The following is a 13623-nucleotide window of genomic DNA, read 5'->3' as shown; positions in this document are numbered from 1 at the left end:
CAGCTCGATATACGTTCCATGCAGGAAAAAGTGCTTGATACGAACAGCCTTTGGAACAAGCTTTTGTCTCTTCTTTTAATTTTCTCCATTTTTCTTTTCACTCACTCACTCATCTTCTTTTATTTTCGGTGATACAACCGCCGGAGACTTTTAAATTCGATTTTATCTTCCGGCCTTTCACTGTTCGCGGACGTCATTCCTCCGCGGCTAAAGAACGGAAAAGGCGGTTGTAGTCTCTGATCGTTAGGTGGAAGGCTGATTGATGTTGATATTGGCGAGAAAAAAAGAAGAAATAAATAAAAGGGAGAGATTGAATGATTTCATCAGACAACAACAACAACAACTAAATTATGACTATGGCCTGGGGTGATTCACCGCTTCAGAGCAGTACCCTACCCCATTAGATTTCATCAGACGACGAATTCGGCTCCTCCCATAAGCTGAAGTTGGAAGGTGTGTAAAGTGGTAATAGTTGCGGGAACGAAAGATGCAACAACGACCTGAAGGTAGCTTACAATTTTCCGAACGCATCATAAACTTTTTTGCCGAAGACTGCCCTTCCTGACAAGAAACTCAGAAATTGTTCCCAAAATAAGCTGCGCCGTTTTGTCCACCGGACCTCTCCTTCATGTTCCTTCCCTCCCTCGCTTCACGACTACTACACTACACGTGTGGTCCTGGTGGCGGTGGTGGTTTGCGAAGGGGCTCGCCGTTGTCTGCCTCACAGAGGTGGGGAACGTCACGACTGACGCCCTGTGGAAATGTGCGTCCTAGGCCGACTTCTAAGGGAACTGTGCCGACACATGTCTGAAAGTGTCTGAGGAAAACCCAGGAAAAACCCCAGACTAGAGCCCTGCGCGGATGAGGTTTTTGGCATCCGCATCCGACCCGCATCCGCATCCGACCCGCATCCGCGCACACGTTATCCGCATCCGACCCGCATCCGCACCATACACAACAGTTTACATCCGCATCCGATCCGCTGAGCAAAACGCACCATCCCCATCCGATCCACAAAAATCCGCACGTTTCGAAAGACGCGTAAAGACCGCCGGAAGCATGTTGGTATAATTTCGGATGCATCCATGCTGTCACGGAAGGACTCGGTCATGACGACAAGCAAAGGTAAACCTTTCAACAAACGCGATATGGAGAGACTTCTGGAACGCGTGGAACGCTACCTCGTCGGCGCTCGCGCGGTTCGAGACGCCTGAATGCCACCTCTCCCGTCTTGGCGCCGTGCATGGTCAAAGATGAACCACAGCATGCGCTCGCTGTCGGCTGTCGGCGCGCAATACAAATAAATTGCGGGTGGAAAAATGACAGTACGCGGTATATCCGCATCCGATCCGCTACCGATCCGCTGCCTTCGTATCCGCATCCGATCCGCATCCGACCTCGAGCCATCCGAATCCGATCCGCACACCGCAGGAAGTGCTAAATTTTCATCCGAACCGCAAGTATATTGCGGATATCCGCGGATATCCGCTTCCATCCGCGGATGGTGCAGGGCTCTACCCCAGACAGCACAGCCGGCACCGGGATACGAACCCGGGTACCTCCCAGTCTCGACGTGACATGGCCAGCATGCTAACCACTGAGCCACGGGAGCTGGTGACGCGTGGTCCTGGTTGCCTCCTTACGTAGGGTTTGCCCACGGCTGGAAGAAAGAAGCGTCGACCAATTATGGGCGTACAATGCGATGACGTCGTGAAAGACGTAATAGGGCGCAGCGTCGACACGGTCAAGTTTCTCCTGCCATGCGATCGCCGCCGCTCGTCGCACGGTGGATCAGCTTCATAATAGCACGTTGATAATAGTTCGGTGCTTCGTTCAAACCCTCTCTCAAGAAAACGGTCCGTTTGCCCAACGTAAAACCTCGGTAGTGTGTCCAGGAACACCTTTCCCAGAAATGAGAAAGCAACCGTTGAGTTTCGACGTTGAGTTTCGACGTTGAGTTTCGACGTTGAGTTTCGACGTTCAGTTTCGACGTTCAGTTTCAGTTGAAGATAAGGCAACAGAAGTTCGGAATTCGAAGGGTGTTGGTTTGAATCCCACTTTGGTGCCTTTCATCAAATGTCAATCTTGACGGAAGGTGTGTGTTCTATTGGCGCCGAGAAGCTTGGGGGTCGCCCCCCTGGTGTTCACTGAACGAACCTTGCCGTGGGGATGTTCCCGGGCAATATCCGCGCATTGCATTGCGTATAGAATCATTGCACGCGTAAGAGGCTGTCGAGCGTTGATATTTCCTGACAATGCGTGACCAAGAACGACATATGTACTCCAAGTAGGTCGCATTTTATTTCGAATATGACAGTTTTTACTGTAAGTAACAGAAATGATACCGAAACGATGACCCCCCCCCCCCCCCCCAAAAAAAAAAGGCAGCACAGTGGCGGCCCTAGTAGTTAGTCTACCGCAAATAGTCCAACTGCTGCGGCATTTTGATCAGCGTCCATTTCTTTAATCGTAGTATGCAAATGAGCGTCTTAGATGTATGCCTCAGCTATACTGCTATAGGGGGCCGTCCATAAAAGGCAGCGTACCTGAAGGCGCGAGGACGGTTGCACATTCCTCGTAAAACACGGTATACAGAAAAGTTTGCACTCCACTTCGCTGTCGTTGATACGTAACGCCGTTGACGGCATACATGCACCTCACGCAGGTATAGGACAGCCGCATTATGGAAGAATCCGCACTTGATGCGCTGCCCGGAATATTTGCATTCCGCGCGTGGAGAAAGCTTTATTTCCCTGATTTTATGCGCATACGGAAATGTGTATACCATGTATATGGCGCGGTATTCTCAATTTACCACCGCAGGATATATAGGGGCCGCGGTATAGAGAGAGGTGTGTCGTAACACACGGTAATGTCAAACGTACGCGATTTCGTAAACTCAATTTGTAAACGCGCCCTGTGGAGTGCGTTGAATGACTTTCGCCGTCCTCCATTGCAACGTCGAATTATTACTCCGTTCCGAGTGACGTTGACCGTATATCCTACCTCCGTATGACATGGAAGAGACGCATGCGCGCGTGAAAGACTTGTGGGGCCGCACGAACTACTCAGGCAAGATGCTGTTGCCAAAGTTTTATATTATATATACAGGGTGTTTGTTTTTTTTAGGTACAGATTTTTCATAAAAAAACCTACGAAAGCTATTTTCACTTCTGTCGTCTCTGGTTCGACGTACGATCTTGGCCATATGTTGCTCAACCGTCAAATGACTAATTACCTAAAAATCGACTTTTTAAATATAAAAGCTACTAAGTTGTCCCAATGAGAACATCTGTTCCTTTCGGTGACCTGATATCTTAGTCGTATTCAGAACAAAAATCCGTTCGGTAGATCGTCGGCAAAAAAATCGTGAAGGAACACCTTTTTTTTTCCCTTTTATATAGGGTGAGGTAAAAGGATTGTCAAACGGCCACGAAGTTTTACAGAAGTTCAAAAAAAGACGCGGAAACAGATTTTAGGGAAGTTACAAACACTAGTTTATTACATGGGGAGACGTTAAAAAGTAAAATGGGCAAGGGGTCGACGTTTCGACAGTGGCACTGTCTTCGTCAGGACAAAAGTTCGTAACTTCCCTAAAATCTGTTTCCGCGTCTTTTTTTGAACTTCTGTAAAACAAATATATGTATATTTCTTTTCTATTTTTTTTAAAAGCACGGGATGGTTCCGGTACATAGAGATGTAAGGTACGGAGGTGAAACTACGATGGACGTGGGAAGTACTCGTGTGTTCGTCAATCAGCGCCTAATGTCTGCAGGTATGAATGCTGCTCTGGATCGTATGGAAATGGGGGAATGGAATATGAAACGGAACTGGGAAAAGGAAAACATGGAGGTAGGCTCTATCAAAATCAATGCCGGCTACATACAGCGCGCCGTACATACCTGGCGACATCAGGCACTAACGGATGAACGAGAGTCCAGCTGATTAAGACATGCGCAGAGTGCGGTTCGAGAAGGTTCTGGTAATTGTGGGCGATGAAGAAGAATGTTCTCTAGATCATCTTGGCATCTGGGGGAGTCAACCTGCCATATCGTCTATGGCGATGAATCATGGCAATCATCATCATCGCAATAAAAATGTTGTTGTTGTTATTTTGTTTACATCCACGAGAAACGCATGGCATAGACAGAAAGAACGTGTAAGAAAACAATTGAATAAAGCAAAATTGACTTTAAAGGAAACGTTACAAACGACAGAAGTAAATAATGAGGCAAGGAAGTTCGGGAGTCAACAGTTTATTATGGCGGTGCTGAAAGGGAAAAGTGAAAACCAAAGTGATCGGGGAAAGCGTAAACCTATTAAGGAGTGGCGGCAATCGAACAAGAAATGATGACGAAGTACGTGAGGAAATGCAGGGAAGCAGGCTGGCAGCGAGAGAACATCGGAGAGTTAGAGCAATTCGTTTTCCATCTTATTGGACTGAGAAAGAATGAATGGCTTTTCTTTATTTCACTCTATGTTTAAAAAAAGGGGATGTAATGCTGATATAGGGCGGTATTCATTATGTGAGATCAAAACTGCTCAGATAGTGTATTGAAAGAAAGCCGTCTCAGAATTTTGGGTGTACCATACGCAGTGAATTTAGTGGGAGGATTATCTCCCTCGCATATCAGGGCAAGGGAAGCGCAGTTTTTTTTGTTTGTTTTTTTTTGGGGGGGGGGGAGGGTAAAAAACGGCCTCCAGATCTGCCGTGTTTCCGGGACCATTGGCTCGATCCTTCTTCTGAAAACGGCAACGGCATCAGCACTCCAACGGAAAAACATATCTTGTCATTGGGCCGGAAAGTTTCGAAAGTTCTTTCGAAATCAAAAAGTTAATTACTGAAAATTATTGAGGGAAGCGCACCAGGGAGGTTGCTAGTGCGGCCACAAGGTCATAAAAATATATGGGGAATTACTGCAATTGAAAAAACAAAAAAAACGTCCATTTTCCTATTTAAAAAGTGATTTAAAAGTGATAAATAGTGATTTTAACGTGTTTTGTTGTGATTTAAAAGTGATAAAAAGTGTTTCAAAAGTAAAATTCTAACCACAGTTAGCGCAAACAACATGCCCACAACACACACATACCTGGGGTCACTCACTCTCTCTCTCCTCCTCTCGCTTCATTTTCTGTCGTACGCGTCGTACAACTTCGTTGATGAACTTGTAGTTCCATAACGACCTCTTTCGACCACTTATGAAATGGATGATATATGCAGATGAAGCGATGCTTGATGAACCTATTAGACATGCCCCGATCGCGGTCCTCCCAGACGCTCCGGAGGAACCTCTCCCTCCTAAGTGACCCGCCGATAAACGATTGCTTCCTCCTCTAGAGCTCGCCTAGCCCCATTCATTTTCGCAGCCTCTGATGTCCCCTCCATATGGTGTTCTCAGTGCAGCTCCCACTGGTTCAAAGTTGACCCTAATCGCTTCGATAAGGCCTGAGTGTTATACTGGACATTTCGGAACGTCGTAGACAACGTTACGGGCTGTGCACAAGTTGTAAAGGCGATGCCGTCCGTATTTCATGTGCGCAATTGATTCGTTGACATGTTGCTAAACTATTGGATGCTCGTCCGGTTGCCGTGTAGTAAGAGCAGAAGCTATATTGTTTTTAATGTTGTATGCGTACCTGCATATATGTATACTCGCAATTGTTGCGGTGAATCACCTCATCCCATCGTCATTAGTGTAGTAGTAGTAGTTGTATAATCGACGCGAGCAACGGGCTACAGCATCGTCACTTATTTGTTGTTGTTGTTGTTGTGGTTGTTGCAGCGATGAAGCGCCACCACCGTCGTCATCATCAAAACAAAGTTGTTATTTATAACACCGAGCCTCACGTGGGCTTACTGCTACCTCTACGAAGCTCGTATTGTGTCCACGAAAAGAAACTACCCAGCCAACAAATCGTCAAGCAGCATCCTTAGCTGAACTCTATAAAACTTTCACAATCGATTGTGAAGGCTGTAGGTATGAGGAAGTAGGTTAATCAACGAAGGAGTAACGGATGGTACAAATGACACATGCCGTACTTTCGAACAATATACGTTTGCAAAAATCGGCAATTCCCCCCCGCTTCCAGTATATCGAGACTATCGCTTGGGCGCGTCTTGCATAGAGTGTGAATTCGCACTGTTCTGCGCGTGTTACCGCATTCGTTACCGCATTCGTTACCGCATTCGTCTTTGGAAAGCAAGCGGTAAGTTGCTGCGCCGTTACAATAAAATGTAAATGATCGCGAAGCGGAACCTTCGGGTTTGCTCAGATCTGCACCTTGGGAAGACAGGAGAGATGCGCGCTGCAGTTCAAAATGAAGCATGTCCACGCAGGTCAAGCGTGACCATTGCGAGTAAATGGACCTGCTGAACATTGAGCATGTGTACAGTGCACTCTAAGACAAAGAACAGAAGCAAAGAGGGGAGTAATTACAGCTACAAATCCCCTAGATTAGAATTGCTCCACACTTTAGTCCCTGGAACCAAAAGTATTGTCTCTAAATTTCGCATGGTTAGGCAATGCATCGACCTAGTCCCTAGAAGGGCTAAAATTACTCTTATGGCATTAATTTCCACCGCGAATCAGTCGAACAGCTCTCGCTGGTCCATTTACAGTGACGGAAAATGTGGTTTACAGACAATGACGTCTATGTCTGTTGCGGGACCTCATGAGCTCAATCAAATCAATCAATCGATCTCTCGAGCTCGTGGTGCAAGATGTACTGCACGCGCGTGAGATTGCACTCTCAGCGGGGCATGACATGCAGTTCCAACGGATCCCTGGTCACTGTGGCATCCCAGGAAACGAGACTGTGGATGCTGCGCTGCACGCCGAGCTGCTCACAACGGTCGCGCGCCAGCTGGAGCTCGTTTACTTCACCAAGAGCGACGCGAGCAGTATTATTCACAGGATCGGACAACAAATGTTCACCACCTCCTGGGCATCCACATCTGCACAGTCTTCGTTGTTATACAGCGTTGACCCTGCGCTCCGATTCCAAGCACCTCCATTGTATTCGTAACTTGTGACTTCTATACATTAGAACTGCGGGACTATTGCGTTGATTGTGATCGACAGCAATGACACTATGTTGTGACTCACACACTGTTTGACACTCTGCTCTGACTGTGGCTTTTCGTTTTCTTTCACCGACGGAACTCTTCTTCTTACCTCCGTTCCCACACCCTCTCTTATTGTTATTTTTTTGTGCCCTACATCGGTGTGTACTGGGGTAGCCAATTCGATTTAGTCGTGAGTCACCTCCCCATTTTTTTTTTTTATCCATCACCATCACTCTTTCGTTTAGAGTGTACAGGGTTCGCCAAGATAAACTTCGGGGTTTGTAACGAAGATAAAACAAATAAGAACAGTGTCGGGAAGCTAAAGTAGATATTAGAGGACGTATTATGCCCCAAAATTTTATGTCGATGCTGCCATTTTGTCCGTTCGTCTGCGGATAAATCGTGAAAATTACAAAACCGCCGCTGCCTAGTCGGCTATACGTGTGTTTCAGCTCCTTTCCGTCAGATGGGGAAACAGTCGAACGTGGCGTTGCAGACGACATCGAAATCTGACTTGACTGTGGCTGACAACTCTTACCCCCTACAAAGAAGAAGAGGAATTGAATGCAGAATCGTACTCAGCAACGCCGCGTTCAACCGTTTCGCCATCTGACGGAAAGAAGCTGAAACACACGTATAGCCGTTTAGGCAGCGGCGATTTTTTTTTAATTTTCACGATTTATCCGCAGAGAAACAGACCAAGCGGTATTATCGACATAAAATTTTGAGGCATAATACGTCTTATAACATCTACTTTGGCTTTCCGACACTGTTCTAATTTGTTTTATCTTCGTTCCAAACCCCGAAGTTTATCTTGGCCAGCCCTGTACATCACATACTTTAGCCACTTAAAGCCAGCTACGCAGTAGCTCTGGACATTGAAGATGAAGTACTTTTCTTACTTGAAGGCATACTTGACTCATATGCGTGGACACAACATCAATACGATTTCGTGCGACACTTTCTGTGGTCATCGGGGCGTAATGACATTTTCCTTTCCTCTCGAGAGCTGTATTACTGCATTATTTTATTTCATTCGAACTGCTCGCAGTGAAATCGAACGACATCCCAGAAATCAAACAGACATATTATTCTTGGCCGGCATATTTCCATCGGAATGCCGCAAGCTCGAATTCCATAATGATCTTTCTCTCTTTTCTCTGTTATATAGAAGGCGTAATTATCGACCAAAAGCCTATGTTGTCGTTTAACGGCATTAATAGCGGAGGGATGCCTTCACAGGCCACGAATGATTACTGAAAGCGAGGAAAAGCGGCGTCGCCCCTGGCGGTGGAATGTCGAATGTCAGCCCCCCCCCCCCCTTCTTTGTCATGGCGATACTCACACAGTCTGGCGCGTCGTGTGGCAAAGTATTAAGAGAAGACACGCAGAAGACACGCGTCACACGGTGAAACAAAATGGAAATACATGAGAATGGCATTCGCCTAGCGAATGAGTTCGAGGGTCTCATTCTCTTTTCCCTCTCGCACTGACTGCGTACCCTCGTACAGTAGAGAGGTAGCAAAAATAACAACAATGAACCGTTTGGAGAAATCAATGACGAATGAATAGTTGCACTCCGATATTTTATCACGAATTTAATAACTTTTGACACGAACGAAGGAAGGCTAACACTGTTTTCCAGATAACTATACCCTCGTTCCCAGTCGCCACGTTGCCAAGTGTGGTTGCGAAATATAGGCTTCTTACTTGTCTTGGCTTGTGATATACTTAGCCATCTGAGCTTCGTCCAAAACGCAACGATTTCGAGAAATAATCTAATGTTTCGCTAGTTTCGGGAAAACGAAATAAAAACATAACGAATGTACCTGTATGTAGGTTCACATGTTTCGCCCTGCTGTATCGATCATCGACAGTGACGTCATTTGCGAATGGCATTCTTTTTCATCGCGTAGCTCCATGCAAGACAAACGAATGTCGTTCGCTGGGAATGCCATTCAATTTGTCGTGTGACAGCGGTATGAGTCTCAGCCTCGAACGTGCACGTAACCCTGAGACCGATGATTTCTCCCTTATCTGAACTGTGACATACTACCCTGCTATAGTTGCTACTTAATTTCCGCGCTTTTTCTTTTTTTCCCCATTTCTCGTCTTTGTGCACTAATTTTCTATTTTCTAGCTCTATGCAGGTGTACCGGGGCAGCCAGCTCGACTTTATCGCGATTACGTTTCCATTCTTTTTCTTTCTACAGCGTGTGTGCAGAAAAAGTAGTCCCACATTTACGCACGTAACCCGGTCCCTGCTTAACGTACGAGCTTCCGGTGGCGCAAGACGAAGCATGTACGCGATGAAAAAAAAAAAAAAAAAAGAGAAGAAGAAACTCGTAGTAACCAAACTCTGCGTATGGCGGGCTACTCTGCGTAACAAAAACTGCGTAACTGCGTAACAAAAACTGCGTAACTCATACTCTGCGTAACAAAAAAAGTTAGCCACGCAAACTTTGCTCTCCGTGCATCCCGACACACACACACACACACGCGCGCGCGCGCGCGCACACACAACTGGGATGATGATGTGGTGGGTCATTCTCCGCCGTTATGGCGGTACACTGCCCCATTGCGCTCTTGTGGGAGGGATGAGAAAGTGATGATGATGGAAAGGTGTCCGTGCATCCCGAATTACCTATACACAGATGTCAATAATGCGGTCACGGCACAATACCGCAGACTACCGCTACCGCTAGGGGCGCCAGATTTAGTTTCAGTTTTTTGCACAGGTGGCACCCCTAACGGTAGGGCGACGTAACTGTGCCGACACCGTCATACCCCATTGGAAATGGACGGAGAGCAAAGTTCGCGGGGCTAGCGCAGATTGGTTCTCGTATGAGCACGTGATCTCAGCGGCGTCCTCTCATCGGAGGAGCTGTTCGCCGTGACGTCACCGTCGCGTGAGTATCCGCATTCGCGGCGATTTTCTACGAATCTTATATCCCCTTTGCGTGTAAAACTTGGAGTGCCGGTTCACGTCGATGGAAATAACCGACTCCAACATTTATCCGTCATAACCAATAGCGTTTCTCGTTTTGGGCAGTTATAATTTTTGAACGCCGCTCATAGCCGAGTTGCTTCGCAGCGCTAACACGGAATTTATTTTAAAATGTATAATTTTTGAGACCACGAGAAGTGCGGCAAAAAAAAAAAAAACGTGTAAAACATCGTGAGATAACAGGATAATTTCTCTTCGTTAAATATATTCGCCGCACCACGTAGTACCTCAAAAATACGTGTAACCACCGAAAACGAGTCATAACTTTGTAAAGAGTGTCGCAACCTTTTTAACCAATGAAAAAAAAGAAAGCGGGGGAGAAGTATTAATTAATGAAGGAGCGGGGGCTCATGTTAATGATACGCCTCCGCAAGTTTGTTTTTTGACTTAGCCACCTTCCTAATTAAGCCCATTAATGTCAACACCTTTATTAGATATTCACGCAGTCACTTGGAGCGGAGCGCAGGCACCAACCTCGCTCAGCAACAACATGCACTGTGTTGATTTTAATTTTTGATAATTGATGCTCCTTTTTTTTTTTTCGAGGACAAAGCCGACTCCCACTTGAGTGCTCGCAACTCTCGTTATCTTTTATACTGCCTCAGTCGTCTTTATTTTTACTCCCGAATGGATGGCTTAAAAAGGCACACTCGGCGCAATATTTATTATGAACACGCGAAGGACGATGACAAGGATTACAAAGGGTATTAGGCGAGCTCGAGGCGCTTCGTATAATGAGTTATTCGGTTCACTGCAAAGACGTGCCTTTGTGGGAAGGAATTTTAAGCATTACGAAATACAATTTAGAATTGTTCGGCTAAATATAGGCATACATCAGCCGTGTCTTCCAGAACCGCTTGCAGGTGGAATGGTTATTTACGCTTTCGAAGTACAACCAAGTAACCTCAGTATAACCACTAAGGAATTAGTTACCAAGGAATAGCAAGCCGTTCTTTCTGGCTGGTTTTTCCTGCCAAAATAAACAGATCCCCCCCCTTTAAACTCGTCTAAAGATTTTGAAGAGTCAGCTTGCTCTGATGAGGTAGTTGTGTGCACTGACGAACTACCTCAAGGTCATACGTGCTGCAATAATCTTTTAAATCATTCAAAGCTTTCACACGTCAAGCGTCCTCGAACAGCTGGTCGCACCAGTGCCACTAACGTTTCCATTCTTTTCTTTCTATTTCTATTTCTACTAAAGGTATGGTGGCATGAATGAGAAAAAACGTGAAAAGCTTTCGTTTCACGTTTTAGTCGTTCCCATCCTTTTCTTCCTATTGTAACGATAGGCCACTCGTAATATGTGAGCAACACACGGTGTCCGGTTGTCGAGAAATGAACAATTGAATGCGACAACTGAATGACATCTATTTCTCACCGTTTCTTGTTATTACTTGTGGAAGGACACATCTGTCAATTACGTCGCTCTTCCCTTTTTCTCGTACTGCGTCCGTCGGCCTATTTCTTCGACCGAATAAGTATTTTTTTTTTTTAATTTCATTCTTTTTCTGATACTCGGATCAAATCAAATTTTTCATCACCGGGACGTGTCAGGTTCTGTAGTCGTGTTCAACTTAAGAAGGAAAAGAAATCGGTTCCGTGACATTTCGTAGAACGCCGTTTCATCGAACGACATTTCGTCGAAAATGAACGTTTCATCGAACGCCGATGCATCGAATCGGTGGCCGCACGCGTTCTCTTGCGGCATCGTGTGAAATACGTACACGGCTCTCCCGACCTAACCTGGGTCAGGCGTCGACGAAACGGCGTTCGACGAAAAGGCGTTCGATGAAATGACGTTCGGTAAAACGGCGTCGATGAAACGGTGTTCGATGAAATGGGTGGACACCAAAGAAATCTAATCCGTTGGCTCTCAGAATATTACTGCGCCGTGGATAGATGGCTACAACAGAGAAGTCCTTGCTTGTGCCAGATGATATAGCCCATCATACTCACTCTGCTTCCGTATTGGCTGTTAAGACTGGCCCCATGACACTATACGCTGCGGCAGAAAGTGCGCTCCCCTACTGATGGCTCATGGTGGCGCTGCAACGTTTCTCCTGACGCAGCTATTACTTCGCCTTATCTCGAACGGCGTATGTGGTTGACGGACTAGATTTCTTTTCCTTCTTAGGTTGAACACGACTATAGCCTCTACGTGGTGCCTTCTAAATGAATTATGATAAAAGTCTCGCACGAAAGTAGTTCCCAAAGTACCCATACAAGTACGCACAAAACACCCACGCGAACGCAATATTTCAGCTAACGCGTTCAGCAAGCGGTTGCTGCACTTTTCCCATTGTGTTTTCTGTGCTGAACATCATCATCATCACCCATTCATCTATGCTGTTGTTGTCAGTGCTGAACTGCAGACGCCCAGCCAAGGATTACGTTTTTAACATCAGCAATGATTCTCTATCGAACATGACCCACCCGAGCAATCTCGAGTCCAGGCCATTCCGGGGAGCCCCAAGAACTGGCTACTAACCTGATGCTGCTGACTGACCACTCTATAACTGACCACTTCATTCGCGCCTCCGCCGTTCTCCACCGAGATCTGCTATCCTCGGACCCCGAGGTGTACCTCGCGTTTGCTTCGGAAAACGCTCCACGAGGATTTGTGAGTCTCAACTAAACGTGAAAGTTCCACAACGCACTTCACTGACGTCGCATAGCGCATACGAGATTTTTGATGCGATACACAACGCATGATTGACCTGCCTTTATAATGCTCGGGCAGCTTACTGCCTTGTAAGCGTTCAAAAGCGTAGGCAACAGCAGCACACTGGTTGATGACGTACTAGATCAATGACAAAAAAAAAAAAAAAAAAAAAAAAGGAAAAAAAGAAAGGAAGAGCAAAAATGAAAAAACTTCGAAACAGTTCTTTTTTTTTTTCAGAATATAAATTTTCACCGCTCTACTTGACACATCGTGCATTCTACGTGCAGGTATAAGGGCAAAAAGAGCTTACTGAAACTGCGTAGTCTCCACAGACACCGCTGAACGCACCCTGGTTACGAGGATCCGTATTATGTTCACCAGGAACACGAAGTTCACCTGGAAGAACAAGTAAAGTATTAATAATAAAAACAGATGAAATGAAAAGTATTGTTTCACAAAATAACTTCACTGATTTGCTCAAACATTCCTATTCTTGGCTTAATGTCTCGGAGAGGAGCGTTACTCTCGTACTCGTCTTGCAGTGTAACTTTCTCCCCCCCCCTCCACTACGCGCTCCGACAAAGAAACCGCCCCCCTCCCCCAAAAAACCGAGGGCCTCGATCCGCCCCCAGGCGTGTACGCCCTATTACTGGGGAGAGAATGAAAATCTACCGGTTATCTCCTCGCCTTTGTCTCTAGATTACTCCTTAAACCTCTATACAGGCTCCTGATCACTATCATTTACCCCCTCGTCACCATCGGCACCGTTAGCATGCCCTAGCAAAATTAAAGCAAACGCGGTATTAGCTGTAGCATTATATCGTTGATGATAAGTGTTGCGCCCGAAGCTTCATTATCTTGTTTGAACTTTACCACATAATTACCGTA

The 13623-nt window shown here is 46.0% G+C and overlaps 1 protein-coding gene across 1 annotated transcript in view; it reads right to left on the bottom strand.

The window, feature by feature from the left end:
- LOC135396199 (corticotropin-releasing factor receptor 1-like) overlaps positions 1-13623 on the bottom strand; it is a 199342-nt gene that overhangs the window by 14974 nt on the left and 170745 nt on the right. Inside the window, exon 8 of the mRNA XM_064627223.1 lies at positions 13046-13131. Coding sequence (XP_064483293.1) covers positions 13046-13131 — 86 coding nt within the window. The remainder of the gene's footprint in view (positions 1-13045; positions 13132-13623) is intronic.

This window comes from Ornithodoros turicata, chromosome 5 (genome assembly GCF_037126465.1).
Source record: "Ornithodoros turicata isolate Travis chromosome 5, ASM3712646v1, whole genome shotgun sequence".
In the NCBI taxonomy this organism is placed as follows: Eukaryota; Metazoa; Arthropoda; class Arachnida; order Ixodida; family Argasidae; genus Ornithodoros; species Ornithodoros turicata.
This window is presented reverse-complemented; position numbering and strand designations above follow the sequence as displayed.